The sequence below is a fragment of the Mustelus asterias genome, chromosome 4 (genome assembly GCF_964213995.1).
Source record: "Mustelus asterias chromosome 4, sMusAst1.hap1.1, whole genome shotgun sequence".
In the NCBI taxonomy this organism is placed as follows: Eukaryota; Metazoa; Chordata; class Chondrichthyes; order Carcharhiniformes; family Triakidae; genus Mustelus; species Mustelus asterias.
Window position 1 is genome coordinate 76,771,222 of NC_135804.1, and position 25,391 is coordinate 76,796,612.

Below are 25,391 nucleotides of genomic sequence, written 5' to 3' on the forward strand. Positions count from 1 at the left end.
CTGCCGCTCCGGCCCACCGGAAGTGTGGCCGGGGGAGCCACTTGTCGCTGCACAGAACGAAGAGAATGGTTCCGGATCGGCACAGGGTGGAAACAGTCAGAATGACGGACCGGAAATTGAAGCGGGAACGGAAATCGGAGCGGGACCGGAGAGAGAGGGAGAGCCAGTGAGGGCGGGTTAGCCGGGTGCCAGTGGGGGTGGGGTTCGCATTGGCAGGTTGAATCCCAGTGAGGGCATTGTGGTGCTCGGAGTCATTTCTCATTTCATCTGCCTCGTGGGGCGGGAGCTCTGATCCCAGTTGGTAGGACCGAATTCATGGCATACTACTGATGACATTTATCTGCTTCCTGGACAATGTCTTCCTCTTCACCCTTGGTAGGTGATGTGAGGTTCTTAAAACTCAAGTTTCTGCATTTCTGGATGTTGAGCAGATTTGTAACCTGTGAGGCATTAATCGTGGTATCAGATGCTGCTACTCTGCAATTTCTCCCATGTGGTTACTGATGGGTTTGGTTTGTTTTGACATGTGCTTCTATCCACTTTTATCCAAAGAATCTTCATCAGACACATAGTGAATGTGGCGGGGGGCGGTGGAGGTGGTGGCGTAATTGGTAATGTTACTTAACAAGTAATCCAGAGGCCCAGATTAATGTTCTGGAAACATGACTTCCAATCTCACCATGTCAGCTGCTGAAATTTACAATCAGTTAATACATTTGGAATTGAAAGCCAGTGTCAGTAACAGTGACAATTGAACCCATCTGATTCACTAATGCCCTTTAGGGAATGAAATCTGCTGTCTTGGTCTGACCTACATGGGACTCCAGATCCACAATGGTTGACTCTGAAATGGTCAAGCAAGCCACGCAGCTGTATCAAACCTAAAAGGAATGAAACCGGACAGACCACCCGGCCCAACCAGACACTGGAAATGACAATATCAATCCTGCAAAGTCCTCCTTATTAACAGATGGGGGCTTGTGCCAAAATTCAGAGCTGTCTCACAGACTAATCAAGCTTGACTTAGTCATACTCACTGAATTATACCTTACAGATAATGTCCCAGGCACCACCATCACCATTCCTGGGTGTGACATGTCCCACCGACAAGACAGACCTAGCAGCCGCCCCTTCCCTCATCTGATAAATTAGCACTCCTCCATGTTGAACACCACTTGGAGGAAGCACTGAGAATGGAAAGGGTGCAGAATGTACTCTGAGTGGGGGACTTTAATGTCCCTCACCAGGAGTATTTTGGTAGTGCCATCACAGATCGAACTGGCCGAGTTCTAAAGGACATAGCTGCTAGACTGGGACTGCGACAGGTAGTAAGGGAACCAACAAGAGGTCAAAACAACTTGACCTCATCCTCACCAACCTGCCTGCCACAGATGCATCTGTCCATGATAGTATCAGTAGGAGTAACACTGCACAGTCCTTGTGAAGTCAAAGTCACATCTTCACATTAAGGATACCCTCCATCGTGTTGTGTGGCACGATTACTATGCTGAATGGGATACATTTCAAACAGTTCCAGCAACTCAAGACTGGGCATCCATGACCCGCTGTGGACCATCAGCAGAATTGTCTTCTACCACAATCTATAACTTCATGACTGGCATATCCCCCAATCTACCATTACCACCAAGCCAGGGGATCAACCCTGGCTCAATGTAGAGTGCAGTAGGAGAGTATTTCCAGGAGTAACACCAAACATACCTGAAAATGAGGTGTCAATCTGGTGAAACTACAACACCTGCGTATCAACAGCAGAAGCAGCAAGTAACAGTCAGAGCTAAACGATTCCACAACAGCTCCAATCTAAGTTCTGCAGGCCTGCCACATCCAGCCATGAATGGTGGTGGACAATTAAACAACTCACTGGAGGAGCAGGCTCCACAAATGCCTCATCCTCAATGATGGAGGAGCCCAGCACATCAGTGCAAAAGATAAGGTGAAATATTCACAACCATCTTCAGCCAGAAGTGCCGAGTGCATGATCCATCTCGGCCTCCTCCAGAGGTCCCAGCATCACTGATGTCAGTCTTCAGCCAATTCGATTCACTCCATATGATATCAAGAAACGGTTGGAGGCACTGGATACTGCAAAGGCAATGGACCCTGACGATATTCTGGCAGTAGTGCTGAAGACTTGTGCTCCAGAACTTGCTATGCTCCTAACCAAGCTGTTCCAGTACAGGTACCAAACTGACATCTACCTGGCAATGTGGAAAATTGCCCAGGTGTGGGCGACAGGGTGACACAGTGGTTGCAATGCTGGTTCACAGCACTAGGGAGCCAGGTTTCGATCCCTGGCTTGGGGGTCACTGTCTGTGAGGAGTCTGCACATTCTCCCCGTGTTGTGTGGGTTTCCTCCGGGTGCTCCAGTTTCCTCCCACAGTCCAAAAGACGTGCTAGTTATGTGCATTAGGTGCTAAAATTCTCCCTCAGTGTACCCGAACATGTGCCAGAGTGTGGCGACTAGGGGATTTAAGTAGCTTCACTACAACTACATCACAGTAGCTTCATTGCAATGTTGGTGTGAGCCTACTTGTAACACTAATAAAATAAACTTTATATACTTAGGTGTGTGCTGTACACAAGAAACAGGACAAATCCAACTGGGCCAAATACCGCTCCATCAGTCTGTCTCAATCAGCAGTAAAGTGATGGAAAGTGTCATCAACAGTTCTATCAAGCGGTACTTACTCAGCAAAAACCTGCTCATGGATTCTCAGTTTGAGTTCTGCCAGGATCACTCAGCCTCTGACTTCGTTACAGCCTTGGCCCCAATCTGAAACCCCTTTTCCACATTAATATAGCACACACTCACTCACTATCCTTCCAGCAGATTTGTAAGCTTTAAACAACAGCGAATACACTTCATTACGATTTGAGTGCCAAGCCTGCCTTAATGCGTGACAGTGAAGCAGGATGTTTGCTCCTTGTTGTATCTGTGTGATTTTGAACGATATCTGTGTGTGTGTTGAAAGCAATAACCCCATGTCCTTATGTCCTTAGCTCTCCACCACGGGCAGTGCCACTGAGGGCTATCATTTCTACATTGGGCTTGCCCTCGCCATCAGCTCCAGCATCTTCATCGGAAGTAGTTTCATCCTGAAAAAGAAGGGTCTGTTACGTCTGGCCAGCAAGGGGATAATCAGAGCAGGTAAGTTAGTACTGAGAGAGAATACAGGATTCTGACTGTCAGTCACTGGTAAACCCTGCTGAAGCTAACACACAGTCTCAGTTTTGAAAGATTGAGGACAATTTTTTCATTTACACCTTTAGTACTTCCTTTCCCCAGTGCCCTGCGCTGATCCATCGCCTGGATAGAAGCATAGGCACCAGTTTCCTGGTTCTCTACCCCACGAGACCATTTCTTATTGTGTGAGCAAAGATTCTCTGTTGCAGGGACATGGCACCACTGGACCCTCACGTAGAGTTAGGTTGCAAAGTGCTTATCCACTCATCAAACACTGCGTTATCTCCTCACTCAAAGTTGCTGACTCTTTCCTTCTCCTGAAAGTGCTGACTCTCTCTCCCCACCCCTGAAGGTGCTGACTCTCCCTCCCCACCCCTGAAGGTGCTGACTCTCCCTCCCCACCCCTGAAGGTGCTGACTCTCCCTTCCATCTCCCCTGAAGGTGCTGACTCTCTCCCCCTCCCCGAAGGTGCTGACTCTCTCTTTCATCTCCCTGAAAGTGCTGACTTTCTATCTTCCTCTCCTCAAGATGTTGATTCTCCCCCTCCCCTGAAGGTGCTCTCTCTTCCATCTTCCCTCAAGATGCTGACTCTCTCTCCCCCTCCCCGAAGGTGCTGACTCTCTCTCCCCCTCCCCTGAAGGTGCTGACTCTCTCTCCCCCTCCCCGAAGGTGCTGACTCTCTCTCCCCCTCCCCTGAAGGTGTTGACTCTCTCTCCCCCTCCCCTGAAGGTGCTGATTCTCTCTCCCCCTCCCCGAAGGTGCTGACTCTCTCTCCCCCTCCCCGAAGGTGCTGACTCTCTCTCCCCCTCCCCGAAGGTGCTGACTCTCTCTCCCCCTCCCCGAAGGTGCTGACTCTCTCTCCCCCTCCCCTGAAGGTGCTGACTCTCCCCCTCCCCTGAAGGTGCTGACTCTCTCTCCCCCTCCCCCGAAGGTGCTGACTCTCTCTCCCCCTCCCCTGAAGGTGCTGATTCTCTGTCTCCTGGTTGCCCTCTCAGACATGTTCAAAGAATACAGAAAGTTGGTTTTCACTGACTTACTCACTCTTGTGATTTTTTTTTAAATTGAAAAACTCCAGATGTCAAAGTCCACAGTGCCAATTGTCTCATTCATGCCTGTGCGTCCATGACCAAGTAGCCCATAGTGTTGGATAAACCCCCTCCCATTCACCTCAGCGGTTTTTCTGAGAGCGGTGGACACCAGCCAGGCTTTAGAGTTGCTGATAATATGAAGTTAATCATTGCTAATTCACTGTTATCAAGTTTGGCAAACCGGCTGAAACTGAAAGCGGATGTTTGTGTCACACTGGGAAATGACACACGAGGCACCCTCTCCTATCAGATCCCTTACCAACTTGGCAAAGGTTAGGTGTACTTGCGGATACACACAGTGTATAGGTTAAGTGGTCAATGGGAGGGGGAGATGGTGATAGAAGCTGTCAGACTGTGCTGCTCAATGTACTGTATTCTCTCCTCACAGGTCAGGGTGGCCATGCGTACCTGAAGGAATGGCTGTGGTGGGCTGGACTCCTCACAAGTGAGTTGCTCATAGTGGCACTAGAATATCTTTAATGCATTTTTCTGTACGTTTTTGGTATTGGTCAGTACATTAGAGGTAAAAGGATAATTAGGGAAAGAGTAGGGCCCATCAAGGATCAGCAGTAGTAATTTGTGGAGCGGAGGATGTAGGTAGGGTTCTAATTGAATACTTTGTGTCGGTGTTCACTAGTAGAGAGACGATGTGGGTATAGAAATGAGGGAGAAAGATTGATACAATTAAATAAATTAACATAGAGAAGAGGTTCTGAAACAGGCTTAAAAGTAGATAAATCTCCCAAGGCTGGATGAAGGGCGCTGGCAATAATTTTCCGTTCCTCTCGGCCACAGGAGAGATGCTGGAGAACTGGAGGACAGCAAATGTGGTACCATTATTCAAGAAGGAAGGAAGAGATAAACCAGAGAACTACAGGTCAATCGGTCTAACCTAAGTGGTGGAGAAACTATTGGAAGCAATTCTGAGAAACAGAATTAATCTGCATTTGGAGAGGCAGGGATTAAACAAAGAGCAGTCAGCATGGGTCTGTTCAGCAGAGGTCATGTCTGAGCAACTTAATTGAATTTTTCGAAGAGGTGACCAGTTGGGTAGATGAGGGCAATGCATTTGACGTGGTCTTCTTGGAGTTCAATAAGGCTTTTGACAAGTTCCACATTGGAAACTGATGGCGAAGGTCAGAGCCCATAGGATCCAAGGAAATTTGATTAATTGGATCCAGAGGGTGATGTTTGAGGGGTGTTTTTTTTAACTGGAAGCCTGTGTCCGCAGGAATCAGCATTGGGGCCCTTGCTATTTGTGGTCTATATCAATGATTTAGACTTGAATAACGGAGGGTTGATCAGTAAGTTCACGGATAATGTGAAAATTGATAGGATGGTAAAGAGTGAGAAGGATAGCCTTAGATTATAGGAGGATATAGACAGGGTGGTCAGATGTGATCAGTGGCAGATGGAATTCAATCTGGATAAGTGAGAGGTGCACTTGGGCAGGACAAACAAGGCAAAAGAATACATGATGAACGACAGGACCCTGGAAAACACCAAGGATCAGAGGGACCTTGGTGTGGATGTACACCGGTCCGTTAAGGTAGCAGGATAGGTGGATAAAGTGGTTAAGAAGGCATATGGTATATTTACCTTTATTAGAAGAGGCAAGGAGGTTATGCTGGAATTATATAAAACATTGATTAGGCCACAGCTAGAGTATGGTGTGCAGTTCTGGAATCTACATTATAGGAAGGATGTGATAACACTGGAAAGGGTGCAGAGGAGATTTACCAGGATGTTGCTTGGGCTGGAAAGTTTTAGTTATGAAGAGGAGATTGAATAGACTGGGGTTGTTTTCCATGGAGCCGAGGAAACTGAGGGGGGGACATGATTGAGATGTATAAAATGATGAAGGGCATAGATAGACAGGAAGAAATGTTTCCCCTTCGTGGAGGGATCAATGACTTGAGAGCATTGATTTAAGGTGAGGGGCACGAGGTTTAGAGAGAATGTGAGGAAAAACTTTTTCACTCAAAGGATGGTGGCAGTCTAGAAGGTTGGTGGAGGCAGAGACCCTCATAACATTTAAGAAGTATTTAGATGGGCACTTGCGATGCCAAGACATGCAAAGCTATGGGCCAAGTGATAAGAAATGGGATTAGAATAGGTAGGTGGTTTGACTTTGACCAGTGCAGACATGATGAGCTGAAGGGCTTTTTCTGTGCTGTAGACCTCTATGACTCTATGAGCATTGTGGAAGGTCACGGGATACAGCAAATTCCTACTCATTGTGCTGTCTCTTTATTCCACTTCGATGCACCAACCTGCTTCTCCCTCCCCTTCCCCCGAGCTTCACCAGCAAACCCCCCCCCCCCCCCCCGTGACCCCATACTACTTCTGCACTTTACCCCGTGATCCCCTAGCTTCACCCGCCCACTCCTCCTCCCCCTCCTCCTCCAGTGACCCCCAGCTTCATCAGCCCACCCCCCCCTCCTCCTCCTCCAGTCCCCATCTTCATCAGCCCACCCCTCCTCCTCCAGTCCCCAGCTTCACCAGCCCATCCCTCCTCCTCCAGTGACCTCCCCACTTCACGCGTTCCCTCCCCTAGTGACCCCTGCTTCTCCAGTCCCTCTTTCCCAGCGACCCCCAGCTTCTCCAGTCCCCCTCCCCCAGTGACCACTGCTTCACCCACTTCCCCAGCAACCTCCAGCTTCACCAGTCCCCATTCCTCCTGTGACCCCCTACTTCTCCCTCCTCCCTCCCATGACCCCCATTTCTCCCTCCCCATGACCCCCTGCTTCTCCAGCTCCCTCTCCCAGTGACCCGACATTTCTCCAGCCCGCCACCCTCAGTGACCCACTGCTTCTCTCACCCCCCCCCCCCCCACGCCATGACCCCCTGCTTCTCCCCTCCTCACCCCAGTTTCCCCCTCCCACTGTTAATAATCCTATAAAACAGGTATTTGTATGCTTTGCTACTGTGTCTTTAATGTAGGATAAAATTAAGTGATTCTCCTTTTCTGAAGGTTGCCCAACAACAGATCTCGCTGATATTGCTGTTAAAGATTAATGGACAGTCCTGGTCATTGGAAAGAAAGTTCAAGATATACATATTTGGAGACAATAGCAGCAGCATCTGTGTTTACAATGATCAGACTGCTAGTCTCCCAAGTTCCAGAAAGATATTGAGGATGTCAGTTTGTAAGCAATTATGCTTTAAGCTGTTCATTTACTTCCAGGATTAAAGAGAGATGGGTCTCAAGGATAGGTAATCAGCATTTCTACTTGGATACAAAGCCCATTTGAGTCATGTTGTCATGGAGATGGGCTTTTAGAAGGGAAGAATTTCTAAGATATCCCTGAAACTCTCAAACAACGGATTGCCAGGATCCAGGAGAGAAGGAACAGCTAGAGGCTGAAAGTCTCTGTGATTCCCTGTGCAGAAATACAGGCGAGACCTCGCACTGGATTGAAAAGATCAAAGTCATATAGATTTGTAACAAGGTTAGATTTGCCTTGCTTGTGATTCAAGGAGAATCTCTAGCAAAATCCCTCTGTGCAAGACAGTTCTGGAGTTAAAAGTTACCAGGCTGAGAAGGGAACAGAATGGAAGTAAAACATTGGGAGCTAAAAATCCCTTTAGATTGAGTCTGGGAAAATTGAATGTCTACTTCAGAAACTGTGTAACGAATACCTGGGAAATAGTTTATTCAGTTGTGTTCATAGTAAAAGAGAAAAGTTCTGTTCTATAGTTTAAAGGATAACTTGCCTCCAAAGAGTGTTTGGTCATTTGTGCTTTTAATCTGCTTATTACAGTAATATATTTAATTTATAAATTAAATAATTTAATATTACTTATTAAAATCTTAAATTGTGGAATCTTGGTGTGTGATCCAGGAAGTTCATATTTCTCTCTAAGGGGTATGTATCACACCACCCCAAAACCCACCCGTGTCTTCCTGCTTATCTCCCCCCATCCTCCACCTCAGTGTCTCTCTGCTTCTCCCCTTTATAATTTAGTGAGGCTGCAGGCTGTGTCACACCTTGTGAAATGTTCATGCTGTATTTATTTGTGATTGTAGCTGGTACACAGGGCACCTGGTTTGGGCTCTAACTCTGTCTATCCTGTTTTTTCAGTGGGTTTGGGAGAAGCTGCCAATTTTGCTGCCTATGCCTTTGCTCCAGCAACTCTGGTCACTCCACTGGGAGCCCTCAGTGTCCTTGTGAGGTGAGCAAGCCCCTGACATCTCCCAGTTCCAGCTCCAATATTATTCCCTCTTGCTGTCCTGAAGGAATTGTCACCCTGTTGGCCCACAGTCCCAGACATTCTGGCAACATGAAAATTCATTTATATGTGGTAATTTTGTGTATGATCAGACCAGTGTTCAGGACTGAGATTTGGCTCTGGGGACAGTGCAGTCCAGCCTGACACTGCCCAATCCTGAGGTCTACATCAGCACACTTTTCAGAAGCAGGAGCTGGGCAATTAGCACTGAAACTCCTTCTCCCCCGAGTGCCTACTCCGCCTTCTCCTCCTGCACCCCCTCAAACCCCCGCAAAGCACCGTGAGGCCATTCTACACATCTCCATCCTAACATCAGACCTGCTCAGGACTGGAACTGTCATCAAGTACTCGGCTTAGCTATAGAGTAAAACTCGCTCTACACTGTCCCCATCAAACACTCCCAGGACAGGTACAGCATGGAATTAGATACAGGATAAAGCTCCCTCTACACTGTCCCCATCAAACATTCACAGCACACAGACAGCACGGGGTTAGGTACAGGGTAAAGCTCCTTCTACACTGTCCCCATCAAACATTCGCGGGACAGGTATATTCTGGTATCTGGTCCCATCCCTCAAATGATCAAAGCTAAATCTGAAAAAGCAAATACTCGCCCTGTCCCGCTCAATCCATGAACTGTCTATAAACAAGGGAACTGCAGCTTAACTCCAGATCTCGGTAACATATTAGTTTCTCACCATAACATCTTTGTTTGAAGATTCTCTTTCAGTTATTTGAATTGGTTCCAAATCTTTTAGGAAATGTTCTGATAACTGTAGCATATTGGAAAGACCTGTTTTCTTTTCCATTTCGCATTTGAAAAGATCACAGGAAGCTGAATGAAAAAATGAGCCCCTGGAACACAACATAGTTAAAGCTGCTGTTAGATCCAAGTTTAAAATCCTGTTTGTAGGAGGATGTGAAGATTGCAGGAGATGCAGAACTTAAAGGAAAGTGTGTCGAGATTTCTAAATGCTCCTCCCACCAGATGGCACGGTGGCACAGTGGTTAGCACTGCTGCCTCACAGCGCCAGGGACCCAGGTTCGATTCCCGGCTTGGGTCACTGTCTGTGCAGAGTCTGCACGTTCTCCCTGTGCCTGCATGGATTTCCTCTGGTTTCCTCCTACAGTCCGAAAGAGGTGCTGGTTAGGTGCACTGGCTATGCTAAATTCTCTGTGTACCTGAGCAGGTTCCGGAGTGTGATGACTAGGGGACTTTCACAGTAACTTCATTGCAGTGTTGATGTAAGCCTATTGTGACACAAATAAATAAACTTTTTCTGAGTTTTGGAGCAGTCATAAGAAGTGCTTGTAAATTCCAGTGTTGCCAGGTCCTTGCACCTGTTAATCTGATGTCCCCGCTTCCCTCTCCAGTGCAATTCTATCCTCCTATTTTTTAAACGAACGCCTGAACCTACATGGAAAGATGGGCTGCATCCTGAGTATTTTAGGTTCGACAGTGATGGTAATCCATGCTCCACAAGAGGAGGAGGTTGGCACCTTGACTGATATGGTGGAAAAGCTCAAAGATCCAGGTATGGCGAATGAGAGTGTAAACTGATAGTGACTGATACTTCCTTTAAATAGCTGTCAGTCTGCAACCACTACACAGTGCAGCTCCTCACGGTAAAGAGTTTATCATTCCACAAAATCATGGATCATACAACACAGAAGCACCCTTCGACCCTGCCTCTTTAAGAGAGCGAACAAACGATTCCCTCTTCCTGGTATCCCTGCAAGGTTTCCAAAATATTTACCCCTTTTGAAAATTGGCATTAAATCTGCTTGCACTGCTTTCTGAGACAGTGCATTCCTCATAGTCATAGATCAACTGAGTTAATACGTAAATTCCTTTCTCATCTCCCAGATATTCTTCTGCCAATCATCCTAAATTTGTATCACCATATTACTGATCTCCCGCCAGTGGAAATGGTTTCTCCCTATCTATTCTATCCAGCAGTTTGGGACGTTCCAAGCTGGATTTGTTTGGGGGTTAAGTGTCTGTCACTTTATTGTAATCCTATGTCTTGTACATTGTGCTGTAAAATGAGGGCTATCACTTCAAAATCCAGTGCTGACTAAACCCAGCCTTGTGTCTGGCTTGCAGGTTTTATTGTGTTTGCAGTGTGTGTTGTAAGCAGCTGCCTGATCCTGATCGTGCTGGTCGCCCCACGTTATGGACAGAAGAATGTCCTGGTCTACATCCTCATCTGTTCCGTCATCGGCTCCCTGTCTGTTTCGTGTGTCAAGGGCCTGGGAATTGCCATCAAGGAGCTGTTTGTGGGTCGCCATATACTGGCGCAGCCAGTGACCTGGATCCTACTTGGGTGCCTGATAGTTTGTGTGAGCACACAGATCAATTATCTGAACAAAGCCCTGGATATCTTCAACACCTCCATTGTCACACCCATCTATTACGTCTTCTTCACCACTGCTGTTATGACCTGTTCAGCCATCCTGTTCAAGGAGTGGTACCACATGGCCTTTGACAACATCTTAGGCACCATAAGTGGGTTTGTCATCATCGTCCTTGGGATCTTCCTGCTTCACGCCTTCAGGAACATCAGCTTCACCCCAGGTACATTGCCCCCATTTCTCAGGAAGGGCGAGCCTGGCACTACGTGGAATGGGGCAGTGAGAAGCCAGCAGTATCAAGCTCTGCCTGACCAGGAGACTGAAATCCTCATCCACCCAAGTGAAGATGGGGCCGTGCATTGCTTCACCTGAGCCTTCGGCTGGTAGGAAATGGAAGCTGTGGAGATGCTGAGCTGTGCAATGAGATCAGGACACTTCATATTGTTCCACACAAATCCAGTTCCGCGCTGCTCCAGAGATGGCTGCTGCCAGTTGAAGTGTCTACTTTTCCCTCTTGTAGCCAGAATGGGCTGTTGGAAATTCTCTTTGTCCTTTTGTCTTGGGGTGTAATCCCTTTGCCGCTTGGGTCAATGCTACGTAAGCTGAATGGAAACTGACCCACAATTTCCACATGCAAGTACATCAGCATATTTGGAGGTCACTACACCTAGAGGAGTGTCCTGTTCCCCAGTACTGACAGAAAAATTAGTGTGGCCCTTCTGTCAAAATATTTGAAAGGGTGGAGTAGAGGAATTGATAACGGGACCCTCTCAGTCATTCAAAACTTGAGAGAATGAAGCTGCTGCAGGCAGTCACAGCTGGGATACACACCCTCCTAACCTCGGAAATACTGTATCTCAGATACAAGTTTAATGGGACAGGAAATCAGTTTTATTATTGTGTATTGCAACAAAAATAATCAGCAAAGCACCAACAGAATCTGTTCATCTTCACCAGCTGAGGACCCTTTGACAATATCTGCACTAAATTGACTACTTAAGTTATAGAAAATCTTAGAAAATATGTGCCAATACTTGAAAAATGTCACTGTGGATTTGGTGCCAATACATTTACAGTTTAAACAGCAGGAGTCTCAGATGAGTAGTTGTCAGTACTCACCCTGACACAGAAAATTTCCCCATCCCAGCTCAACCTCAATTCAACAGCACAATGTTGGGATTTCAGCCTGAAATGTTAATGGGACCATGTGCTCTCCTCCAATATAGGTTATCTTATTAGTGTAGAGGGAGCTTTATTCTGCATCTAACCCTGTGCTGTACCTGTCCTGGGAGTGCTTGAAGGGGACAGTATAGAGGGAGCTTTAGAAGGGATCTAAAAAGTAACTCACTTGTGGTTAACAATTTCCGAGGGTGCTCCCAATGATTTCAGATTCCAGGCGCTCATATGTAACTTGCTGTGGCTGCCACTGTTTTGTACTTATCGGTTTTAACTTCAAACAGTTGCAATAATGTCTAATACTAAAATATATTTTCATGCTACCTGTTGTGGCCATGTGATTTAATGGAACTCTTCTGTAGAACAGCAACTGAGCGTATCTGTAGCCGAGTATCACAGCAGCTGGTAAAGCCTGTGATACGAGCCACTCAGTCACTATTCAAACGACATTAAAGGAAAATACTGTGGCTCAGATTAGAATTCAAAACAAAATGCCACAACTCTGGCAGCATTTATGCAGGGAGAAATGGAGTTAATGTTTCCAGTCCAATACAACTTCTTCAGAACTATCTCTTTAGTTCCAAAGAGTCATTTTGGAGTGCATCATTAACTCTGTTTCCCCCTCCACAGATGCTGCAAAAATGGCTGGGTTTTTCCAGCACTTTCTATTTTTATCTCTGCACAGAACGCCTGCTTATAAAATGTGAAATGAGCAGGAGACAAGCTCACAGAAATGGACCCCTGCCACGTCACCATGTGAAAATCATAGACAAGGCCTCCTGTCCTGTTAGTGAGAAACTCGCACGGACCCCCGCCCCGTCAACAGGTAACAATCACAAACACGGACCCCCCCATCCTGTCACTGTGGCAAACACAGATCCCCTGTCCTGTGACTATTAATAGTCCTGTCAATAGGAAACTCGCACGGACCACATCCCATAAGGTGTGAAAATGGCACGGTGTCCCCCTCCCATCCCACTGAAAATCACTGGCTAACACCAGTCAGAATGGACAGTTGCTCCAAGCCCAGGTTTAAGTATTCATCCTGAAGATAGTACAGAGAACATTCCCACGCTGTGTTGAATTGAGTGCAGGATTGTATGTTAAAAATGCCATCGTGCTTTATTTCTGGATGGTATGATGTTCATACAGGAAACTCAGTATCAACGGTATGTTAGCTTGAGCTAAGGTCCTTTTAAGAGCAGCCACGGGATAGCGGGTCCTGCAGAGCTGTGCCACAACCGTAGAGCAATGCTGCCCATCCCACGCTGTGCCTACCCTGCACTGTGCCATGTGTTGAGGCAAATCCTTTGTCGATCCATGGTACTCTCTCCTGCCTGCTCAATCGCTCAGGCTCTCTGACGACAACTTGCTTTTCTGAGTCTGTTCCAGTCGATTGAGGATGAATTGGCTGGTGTCGATGAAACGTTCCACACAGTTCACAAAGCAGGCTTCTGTTCTGCTGTCAAGCCGGGGGCCTGGTTTATCCATACACTTATCCTGCCATGGGAGAGGACAGACACCGTCAGCAGGAAAACATTCAACACATCTGGTGACATTTAAGGAAGGACAATTACCAGGATCTGGTGAAACTCATCCAAGGATTCAGAGGGAATTTGGGCAACGGTAGCAAAGATCCCAGATAATAAATCACAGGACAGGATTGTGACCACTTACACAGTGACTGAACAGGGGTCGTGACTGAATTTTAAAATATGTAGACAGAACAAACTAGGTCATTAGTTCAATATCTATACAATATTGTGGACAGCACAGTGGCTAGCACTGCTGCCTCAGTGCCAGGGACCCATGTTCCATTCCAGCCTTTGGGTGACTGTCTATTGGAGTTTGCACATTCTCCGTGTGTCTGTGTGGGTTTCCTCTCAGTGTTCCAGTTTCCTCCCACAGTCCAAAGATGTGCAGGTTAGGTGGATTGGCCATGCTAAGTTTGTGGGGTTATGGGATAGGGCGGAGGGAGCGGTGAGCCTAGGTGGAATACTCTTTTGGAGAATCGGTGCAGATTTGATGGGCTGAACGGCCTCCTTCTGCAGTCGTGATTCTATGGTAAGGGATCATTTTGGAATCTTTCATGGTGAAATTATTAAATGTCTATGTGAAAAAGTGATTTCAAGCAGTCAACTTACAAAAAGGAGCTGGAATGGACCATTTAGCCTTTCACGCCTACTCCAACATTCAGTGATATCGTGGCCAATCATGGCCTCAATTCCAGCTTTCTGTATTACCCATATCCTTTAATCCCCAAGTACAGACAGAATCGATTGCCAGTATTACACATATATTCAGGATTTGGATATTAGAATACAAAGTAAAATTTTAAAATTTCACCAACATCAAACAAAGCTGTGACAAATACTGAAGTTGATGGGGAGGCAATGGCCTAGTGGTATTATCCCTAGACTGTTAATCCAGAAATTCAGCTAATGTTCTGAGAAACCGGGTTTGAATCCCGCCACAGAAGCTGGTGGAATTTAAATTCGATAAAAAAATATCTGGAATTAAGAATCTACTGATGACCATAAAACCATTGTAGATTGTCAGAAAAACCCATCTGGTTCACTAATGTCCTTTAGGGAAGGAAATCTGCCGTCTTTACCTGGTCTGGCCTACATGTGACTCCAGAGCCACAGCAATATGGTTGACTCAACTGCCCTCAAGCAACTAGGGCAATAAATGCCGGCCAGCCTGTGATACCCAGGTCCCATGAATGAATAAAAAGAAAATCCCAAACAGCAGCAACAGAATAGGTTAGCAAAATGGGCAGATGAGTGGTAGATGGAATTTAATAGAGAAGTGAGAGTTGAGGCATTTTGGCAGAAGGGACAGGAAGAGGCAATATGGACTTATTGGAAGTTCTGAAGAGTGTAGAGGGACAGAGGATTTGTATACATAGAGCTTTAAAGGTTACAGAATACACAGAGAAATGAATTAGCAAAGTACATGGGATCTTGGGCTTCATAAATAGGTAGCAATGTGTACGAAAGCAGGAAAGTTAGACAGAACTTTTATAAAGCTCCGGTTAGACGTGTTCTGTTCCGGTCACCACAGCTTATGAAGGATGTGAGCAACAGGAAGAGGGACATCAGCTAAAAGGTTAGACTCGAGAAGCTAGGTTGTTCTCCTTGGGGAAAGGAAATTGAGAGTGGTATTATCCCTAGACTATTAATCCAGAAATTCAGCTAATATTCTGAGCAACCGGGTTTGAATCCCGCCACAGCAGCTGGTGAAATTTAAATTCTATAAAAAATATCTGGAATTAAGAATCTACTGATGACCATAAAACCATTGTAGATTGTCAGAAAAACCCATCTGGTTCACTAATGTCCAAAGGGAGAAGGCATTCGGTGGGCTTAGTTTCATCAGTCAGAACATTGAATACAAGAGTTGGGACGTCTTGTTGAAGTTGTACAATGATGTGGAGATGCTGGCGTTGGACTGGGGTAAGCACAGTAAGAAGTCTCACTTTAACCTGGTGTTGAGAGACTTCTTACTGAAGTTGTACAAGACATTGGTAAGGCCACACTTGGAATACTGTGTGCAGTTCTGGTCACCCTATCATAGAAAGGATATTAAACTGGAAAGAATGCAGAAAAGATTTACTAGGCTGCTACTGGGACTTGATGGTTTGGGTTATAAGGAGAGGCTGAATAGACTGGGACTTTTTTCTCTGGAGAATAGGAGGTTGAGGGTGATCTTATAGAGGTCTATAAAATAATGAGGGGCACAGATCAGCTAGTCAATATCTTTTCCCAAAAGTAGGGGAGTCTAAAACTAGAGGGCATAGGTTTAAGATGAGAGGGGAGAGATACAAAAGTGTCCAGAGGGGCAATGTTTTCACAGAGAGGGTGGTGAGTGTCTGGAACAAGCTGCCAGAGGTAGTAGTAGAGGTGGGTACAATTTTGTCTTTTAAAAAGCATTTAGATAGTTACATAGGTACGATGGGTATAGAGGGATATGGGCCAAATGCGGGCAATTGGGATTAGCTTAGGGGTTTAAAAAAAAGGGCGGCATGGACAAGTTGGGCCAAAGGGCTGTTTCCATGCTGTAAACCTCTGACTCTATGAGAGGAGATTTAACAAGGTGTACAAGATCATGAGGTTTAGACAAGGAAGATAAACAAAAACTCATCAGTGATCAGATGACACTAGGATGAGGGGGTACGTTTTAAGGTTGTGGGCAAGAGACACAGAAAATGTAAGGAAGATTATTTTTACACGAGTGGTAATGACCTGGAACTTATTGTTCAGGAGGGTGGTGGAAGTGGGACCAATGATCTTAAGGAGGAAACTGAATGGGGACTTGAGGAAACTAAACTTGTAGTGTTACAGAATAGAGCAAGGGAAAGTGACAGACTGAATTGTATAGAAAGCTGGCATAGACTTGACTGGCTGAATGGCCTGCTTCTATGATGTACTGACTGATTCTACGACTGTCTTGAATAAACTCGAGAATTAAGCATCCACACTCTGGGGTACAGAGTTCCAAAGTCTCGTAAGTTTGAGTTTCTCTCAGTCCTCATTGGCTAAACCATAATTCTGAGGTTCGATCCCATGTTCTAGATTCCCCAGTTAGCAGAAATGTCCACCCAGCACCTACCTTGTAATGTCCCTTAAGAATTTAGGTTTCAATATTTCAACGCTCAATTTTATAAACTAGAGAGAATATGGGTGTGGTCTACTCAATCCCCTCACCGCAGGAAGGAGTTTAGAGAACCTTCACTGCACTCCCTCCAAGGCAAGTATATTGTTACTTAGCTAAGCAGACCAAAATCATACATAGTATCAGGAGCACGATCTGATCAAGGCTTTGAAATGCCATCAGGAATGCTGGCCCAGCCATGCACAAATTTAAGAAAAAGTCAGTCAACCATGTTGCAGTGGATTTGGAGTCACGTGTAGGCCAGACCAGGTAAGGATGGCAGATTTCCTTCCCTAAAAAGGATATTAGTGAACCAGGTGGGTTTTAACAACAATCGACAATGGTCATCATTAGACTTTTAAATTCTACATTTTTATTAAATTCAGATTTCACCATGTGCCGTGTGGGATTTGAACCCAGATGCCTAGAGCATTACCCTGGGTTGCTGGATTTCGAGTCCAGTGATACTATCACTACACCACCACCTCCCCTTATACACTTACACTCAATCCCTTTGTAATGAACAGAGTTCCGAAAGGATGATTGTGCTATATACAATGAGTTTTTTGAAGAGGTGACAGATACGGCAGATGGGAGAATACATGCTGTGTACCTTCTGAAAGCTTTTGACAATGTAGCACAAAGAAGATTGGACCATAATGAGAGGGGATGGTAGGAAATAAGTTAAAAACAACTTCAGGGAATAGTTGGAAATGGGTAATGGGGTCCCACAAGGTCCAGATACAGGCCGAAAGAGCTAACATCCAAATTCACAGAAGAAACTAAATTAGGAAACAAAGTAAATAATGCTCTTATGGTAAAGCGGCAAATTGATAGGAGGTGAAGTTCCAGCGGAGATTTTGGGGCAATCTCATCTAGGTACTTAAGATAAGAGTTTGCAGATTGTTTCTGGTGATTGAGAGATCTTGTTAAAAGGAACACAGATACAAGATTAACGGGAAAGATTCAGGTAAAAAAAACAGGAGAAATCTCATTTATCCAAAAAGCATTGAGGTTGTGGAATATACTCTCAGAGTTAGAGATTAAATAATTAGTATTTATGTATATATCACCTTTAACTGAGTAAAATATCGCAAGGAGCATTCAAACCAAAATTTGACATCACACAAGGATATATATAGGCACATGACCAAAAACCGTGGCAGGTAGGAGCTTCTGGAAGAAGAGAAAAGGGTGCAGAAGTTTAGAGAACAAATCCCAGAGCAGAGACGTCGGAAAGTTGAGAGGCTGAAGGAGATTGCAGAAATAGAGAGGTCATGGAGGGATTTGAAAGCACAAAGTTGTTTAATCAAGTGTAGGTCAGTGAGCAGAGAGGTAAATGGGATTTGGTAAGAGTTTTTATACATTGTTTTATAACAATGTATCGAGGGTGAAAGACCAGCTTGGAAGGTGTTGGAATTGTCAAGTTGAGAGGTAACAAAGGTGTGGACAAAGGTTTCAGCAGCAGCTGAGCTGAGGCAGGTATGATTTTGGGCAGTTATAGCAGTGAAATTAGACATCTTAGTGATGACGCAGACATGTGAAAGCAGAGATCATATCGACAAATCAAGGAATTAGGTGGATGAGGGAAGAGGGATGAAGGAATACAGGAACATGATAGGAGAGTATCAAGACATTGCTTACATAGGTAAAGACACAAAGTGGATTGGATCAAAATGGATCAACGCTGACACATTGCTGGGGGAATCCCGGGTCACGTCAACGCTGACACACTCGCGGATAGCTGCTGGAAATATCGATACAGTTGCTGGACACCCTGTAAATCCTCTCAGTCCCAGTGATCCCTGTAAATTCTAGAAAATACTGACACTACTGCCTCTATCTCTCACTGGCTTCAGCCTCCCTCCACACTGACCAGCAGGCCAGCATGTCACTGCATGTCAACTGAAAATCAGCTCAAATACTGGAATGTGACTGGCTATTAAAAATTAAACTAACTGTGCCTTAAACAAACACATGCTTGTACTTTAACCCCCAGATCATGTTGGGAGGTAAACCTCTCCCAACTGTCACAAACCAGGTAATTAACCAAGAAATGCTGGAAAATCTTCGCAGGTCTGACAGCAAATGTGGAGAGAGAGAGCAGAGCCAACACTGAGTCTACATGACCCTTCTTTAGAGATGAGAGAAAAGACAGCAGAGATTTATATATGAGGGTAGGGAGGGGTAGTGGAATGAGACAAAGGGAATGCAGAAGGCTGAGAAGGTGTTCAAAGTGTCCATTAAGTGATCAGAATGTGTGAATGGCAAAACAAAGGTACAGCTTGGTAAAGGATTGCTTGCCCACTGCACCTTCCCGTTTGGTACAAGGTGCAACACCTGCCCCTTTATCTCCTCCCTGCTCACTGTCCACGGTCCTAAACACCCCTTTCAGGTGAAGCAGTGCTTCACCTGTATCTCCTTCAATCCGGTCTATTGCATTCCCTGCTCCCAATACAGTCTACTCTATATCAGAGAGACTACACGCAGACTGGGTGACCGCTTTGCTGAACACCTTCGGCCCACCTGCAAGCAGAACCCAGACCTTCCTGTCGCTTGCCACTTCAACACACCACCCTGCTCTCCTGCCCACAAACCCGTCCTTGGCCTTTTGCAATGTTCTAGCGAATCCCAACACAAACTGGAGGAACAGCACCTCATCTTCAGACTGGGCACCTAACAGCCTTCCGGACTGAACATTGAGTTCAACAACTTCAGAGCATGAACTCTCGCCTCCACCTCCACTCCATTTATTTTATTTCATTTCATCTTATTCTCCATTTTATTGCTCTCCTTTCCACCCCCACCCCCACTTTCTTCAGGCCATACTTCTCAGGCAGTCCTTTACTAAGCTACCTTTGTTCTGCCATTCACACATTCTGATCACTTAATGGACACTTTCAACATTTCTCAGCCTTCTGCATTCCCTTTGTCCCATTCCACCACCCCTCTCTACGCTCATACTATAAATCTCTGCTGATTCTCTTTCCTCTCAGTTCTGACGAAGGGTCATCTAGACTCGAAACATTGGCTCTACTCTCTCTCCACAGATGCTGTCAGACCTGCTGAGATTTTCCAGCATTTTTCTGTTTTTGTTTCAGATTCCAGCATCTGCAGTATTGTATGTTTATCTTAGCTGGTAATTAAAGTGAGGGCAGGAAACTGTGCTCTCTGATCCTCCTGTGTCCTGTTGTTGAGGAGGAGCTCGGGGGAAAACAAGGTTTCCTTCCGAGGTCACCCTTTCAATATACACACCAGACGACATGAGGAAAGCTTGGGCCTCCCATGCCCTAAATTTCCCATTAACACTTACCCATTCACTGACTGCAGCAGCCCCCAATGCTGAAAAATGCTCCATCACCCGCTCCCCCTTCCCCCACACACTCCCTGCACTCTCTTCCAAACAACCAACCATCCCCTCCCCCCCCGCCCCGCCCCCCAAACAACCATCCTGCCCACCCCCAAAATAAATTAAGCACGCTTCGATGGTTCAAGACCCACGCTCACTCCCAGGTTTTGGCAGGCCCCAGTTGCTCACTCCTCCCCCATTGCAATCCAAGCCCCAAATCCATCAAAACCCCAGACAGCTAAGTGGTGAGAAACAAACTGTGGGGTGGTGACTGAGGTTTGTGGTTACAACCAGTGTGACCACGTACATTGTTTCAAGTGGTCAGTGGGCAAGGAGAAAGCTAGAATTTTAAAAAATGAATTGAGTAAAGAAGCATAGGAAACGAAAATAAAATTAAGGTACATAATGAAATGTCTTTCCTGCAAATAGAAGAAGCATTCAAACTGAAAAACATTGAATAAAAGGATGGTGAAACAATAGAATCTCTCCCACTCGGTGGGAGGAGACTCCATCCAGTTCACCTCTCCTTAGACTGTGACTGACTCACTATCAGTACATGTCGACTGGCTCATTCCTGTCTCCAGTCCCCTCTCGGAGCTTGTTCCAGATACTAATCCTTATGACCCATCCTGCAGTGCTAGTCTAAATTGAGCTAGTTTGAAGATTTTCTAGCACTTCCTCCAGTATATCAGATATCTGTACAAAGATTACACTCAATACAACTCTAATGTGAAAGCACCAGATTCTACCGGCAAGTCAGCAATAGATGCTCTAATACCTTGGACCAAGGTATGGGGGAAAAGGCAGAAGAATGGGGATGAGAAAAATATCAGCCATGATTGAATGGCAGAGCAGACTCGATGGACCGAGTGGCCTAATTCTGCTCCTATGTCTTATGGGCTGAACGGCATCCTTCTGCATTGTAGGGATTCTACAGAGCATTATCAAAAGGAAGTAATCTAACCGAGTCACACAGGAGACATTAGGACAGGTATGGTCAGAGAGAATGCCAGCAGCAGAATAAGTGGAGGTTTATGAAGGGGACAAAGTGATTTGATTTATTATTGTCACATGTATTAATACACACAGTGAAAAGTATTGTTTCTTGCGCGCTATACAGACAAAGCATACCATTCATAGAGAAGGAAACGAGAGAGTGCAGAATGTAGTGTTACAGTCATAGCTCGGGTGTAGAGAAAGATCAATTTAATGCAAGGCAAGTCCATTCAAATGTCTGACAGCAGCAGGGAAGAAGCTGTTCTTGAGTTGGTTGATACGTGACCTCAGACTTTTTATCTTTTTCCCTACGGAAGAAGGTGGAAGAGAGAATGTCCGGGGTGCATGGGGTCCTTAATTACGCTGGCTGCTTTGCCAAGGCAGTGGGAACTGTAGACAGAATCAATGGATGGGAGGCTGGTTTGCGTGATGGATTGGGCTACATTCACAAACTTTTGTAGTTCCCTGCAGTCTTGGGCAGAGCAGGAGTCATACCAAGCTGTGATACAACCAGAAAGAATGCTTTCTATGGTGCATCTGTAAAAGTTGGAGAGTTGTAGTTGACATGCCAAATTTCCTTAATCTTCTGAGAAAGTAGAGGCGTTGGTGGGCTTTCTTAACTATAGTGTCGGCATGGGGGGGGGGGGGGGGAGAAGAGACCAGGACAGGTTGTTGGTGATCTGGGCACCGAAAAACTTGAAGCTCTCGAACCTTTCTATTTCATCCCCGTAGACAGGGACATGTTCTCCTTCACGCTTCCTGAAGTCGTTGACAATCTCCTTCATTTTGTTGACATCGAGAGAGAGATTATTGTTGCCGCACCAGTTCACCAGATTCTCTATCTCATTCCTGTATTCTGTCTCGTCATTGTTTGAAATCCGACCCACTATGGTGGTGTAGTCAGCAAACTTGAAAATCGAATTGGAGGGGAATTTGGCCGCACAGTCATAGGTGTATAGGGACTATAGTATGGGGTTGAGAACACAGTCTTGTGGGGCACCAGTGATGAGGATGATCGTGGAGGAGGTGTTGTTGCCTATCCTTACTGATTGTGGTCTGAGAGTTAGGAAGTTCAGGATCCATTCATGGAGGGAGGTGACGAGGCCCAGGCCACGGAGTTTGGAAATGAGTTTCATGGGAATAATGATGTGGAAGGCTGAGCTGTAGTCAATAAATAGGAGTCTGACATAGGTGTTTTTGTTCTCTAGGTGGGCGTGTTGGTCAGGACAGCACTGGAACAACTGAATCTGGAGGTAACAAAGACGCCCGTGATCCAGGAGTAGTGAGTAGTTTTGGTGAGGAGAATCCAGTCTGGTAGAGCTGCGATGTGCTCAGCCAGGTCCATGATTCTGATCAGAGGGTGTGGTTAGTGAGAGACACCCGTAGTCAGAAACAGACTTGTCAGTGAACCAGGTCATAGGAGGTGAGGCCAAGAGAGACAGCAAGATTGAACAATCGGGGAGTTTAAAAGAGGGAGCGATGAGGAGTGGAGGGGAGGTCAGTAAACTCAGGAGAGAAGGCTATACAAGTAGAGATGAATGAGGACCTCCCTGGTGCAAAGGCCAAGGAAGAAATTTTCAGGGAGAAACCCGGATACAACATGGAAAGAACTAGACTGAGGGGCAAAAAAGGGTGATGGGTAAGAGAAGACACCAAGATGTGGGGCAGGTGGTGTGGAGTATAACCAGGCAGGGTGTAATCCAGAGGAGATAAGCAGGCACCATGCAATTTGCAAGACTCTCTCAATGCAACAATGTCAAATGCCTGGTCAGTGAGCAGGGAAATTTGAAGAGGGAGGCTTGGGCGAGTGAGCAACAGTCAAAAGAATGGAGAAATAGATAGAGACCGGGAAGAGGAATGGAAACAAGCAATGGACCTGGATGTGGAGCAGTAAATCATCACCCACAGCATGTTTAATCATCAGAGCTCAGTGAGCCTGTGCTCTAGTCAGACATCACTGGTTAGTTATATTAACTATATCATTAGTCACTCAGCAGAGTTTGTCACCACTGATGGAATCACTGATGGAATCTATCCAAGGCTGCTCAGGGAGACGAGAGATGAAATCGCTGGGCCTCTGACGCAAATCTTTGTCTCGTCACTGGACACAGGTGAGGTCACAGAGGATTGGAGGATAGCTAATGTGGTCCGTTGTTTAAGAAGGGTAGGAAGGATAACCCGGGAAATTATAGGCCGGTGAGCTTGACATCCGTGGTCGGGAAGTTGTTGGAAAGGATCCTTAGAGATAGGATGTATGCGCATTTAGAAAGGAATAAACTCATTAACGATAGTCAGCATGGTTTTGTGAGAGGGAGATCATGCCTCACTAACCTGGTGGAGTTTTTTGAAGAAGTGACTAGAATGGTTGACGAGGGAAGGGCCGTGGATGTCGTCTATATGGACTTTAGTAAAGCGTTTGACAAAGTCCTTCATGGTAGGTTGGTGCAAAAGATTGGATCTCATGGGATAAAGGGGGAGGTGGCTAGATGGGTGGAGAACTGGCTTGGTCACAGAAGACAGAGGATGGTAGTGGAAGGGTTTTTTTCCGGCTGGATGCCTGTGACGAGTGGTGTTCCACAGGGCTCTGTACTGGGACCTCTGCTGTTTGTGATTTATATAAACGATCTGGAAGAAGGTGTAACTGGGGTGATCAGTAAGTTAGCGGACGACACGAAAATGGCTGGACTTGCAGATAGTGAGGAATATTGTCAGAGGCTACAGAAGGATATAGATAGGCTGGAAATTTGGGCAAAGAAATGGCAGATGGAGTTCAATCCAGATAAATGCGAAGTGATGCATTTTGGTAGAACTAACGTAGGGGGGAGCTATACGATAAATGGCAGAACCATAAAGGGTGTAGAGACGCAGAGGTACCTGGGTGTGCAAGTCCACAGATCCTTGAAGGTGACGTCACAGGTGGAGAGGGTAGTGAATAAGGCATATGGCATGCTTGCTTTTATAGGACGGGGCATAGAGTATAAAAGTTGGGGTCTGATGTTGCAGTTGTATAGAACGTTGGTTCGGCCGCATTTGGAATACTGCGCCTAGTTCTGATCGCCACACTACCAGAAGGACGTGGAGGCTTTAGAGAGAGTGCAGAGGAAGTTTACCAGGATGTTGCCTGGTATGGAAGGGCTTAGTTATGAGGAGAGATTGGGTAAACTGGGGTTGTTCTCACTGGAAAGACGGGGGATGAGGGGTGACCTAATAGAGGTGTATAAAATTATGAAAGGCATAGATAGGGTGAACGGTGGGAAGCTTTTTCCCAGGTCGGTGGTGATGTTCACGAGGGGTCATAGGTTCAAGGTGAGGGAGGGGGGATGAGGGAGGTTTAACACGGATATCAGAAGGACGTACTTTACACAGGGTGGTGGGGGCCTGGAATGCGCTGCCGGGCAAGGTGGTGGAGGCGGACACATTGGGAACGTTTAAGACTTATCAAGATAGCCACATGAATGGAGTGGGAATGGAGGGATACAAAAGAATGGTCTAGTTTGGACCAGGGAGCGGCGCGGGCTTGGAGGGCCGAAGGGCCTGTTCCTGTGCTGTATTGTTCTTTGATCAGCTCATGTTCATATTGCTAGTTCTCCATCAGTGTTTGGTTACCTTGGCCCTGGTCAGACATAACCAGTTAGTTACAGGTTATATTAACTATCACTGGTTAAACAGTAGAGAGCTCAGTGAAGCCATGTTCTCGTTCAGACAGCATTGTTATTCACTAATCATAGAAACCCTACAGTACAGAAAGAGGCCGCTGGCCCATCGAGTCTGCACCGACCCAGACCCTACCCCCATATCCCTATATATTTATCCGCTAATCTCTCTAACCTACACATCTCAAGACACTAAGGGTCAATTTTAGCATGGCCAATCAACCTAACCCGCACATCTTTGGACTGATTATATTAACTACCACTTATCCAGCAGAGCACAATCAGGCCATGCTGTGGTGCAAACACTACTAGTTAGTGACTGGTTATATTAACTATCACTTACCCTGTAGAGCTGTCAGGCTATGCTGTGGTGGAAGTAGTACTAGTTGGTGACTGGTTGTATTAACTACCACTTATCCAACAGAGCAGTCAGGCTATGCTGTGGTGGAGACAGCACTAGTTAGTGACTGGTTATATTAACTATCACTTACCCAGCAGAGCTCAGTCAGGCCATGAACCAGCTGTTGGAATTTCTGTTTCTGACTCTCCACCTCAATGAATTGTTGCAAATGAGGATCCGCGGCCAGAGCCTGAGCCTGGCTCTCCATGTCCCGGACGGTGGGAGTCTCTGTCTCGCTCCCGCTTTCCCTGTGACCTTCACACGTCCAGTCCCCACAACC

General features: G+C 46.0%; 3 protein-coding genes across 3 annotated transcripts in view; 1 reads left to right on the top strand and 2 right to left on the bottom strand.

The window, feature by feature from the left end:
• taf7 (TAF7 RNA polymerase II, TATA box binding protein (TBP)-associated factor) overlaps positions 1-117 on the bottom strand; it is a 53,379-nt gene extending 53,262 nt beyond the window's left edge. Inside the window, exon 1 of the mRNA XM_078211208.1 lies at positions 1-117. The gene's annotated coding sequence lies outside the window, so the exon portion shown is untranslated.
• LOC144492787 (magnesium transporter NIPA2-like) lies at positions 54-13,219 on the top strand. Its single transcript, XM_078211209.1, has 6 exons — positions 54-375; positions 3,022-3,169; positions 4,682-4,738; positions 8,379-8,469; positions 9,901-10,061; positions 10,634-13,219. Exons 1-6 carry the CDS (start codon positions 355-357, stop codon positions 11,251-11,253), a joined length of 1,098 nt encoding a protein of 365 aa, XP_078067335.1. The 5' UTR covers positions 54-354; the 3' UTR covers positions 11,254-13,219.
• On the bottom strand, positions 13,154-25,391 carry timm8a (translocase of inner mitochondrial membrane 8 homolog A (yeast)). The gene is made up of 2 exons (XM_078211211.1): positions 25,203-25,391; positions 13,154-13,557 (listed from the first exon to the last, which is right to left on the bottom strand). Exons 1-2 carry the CDS (start codon positions 25,317-25,319, stop codon positions 13,399-13,401), a joined length of 276 nt encoding a protein of 91 aa, XP_078067337.1. The 5' UTR covers positions 25,320-25,391; the 3' UTR covers positions 13,154-13,398.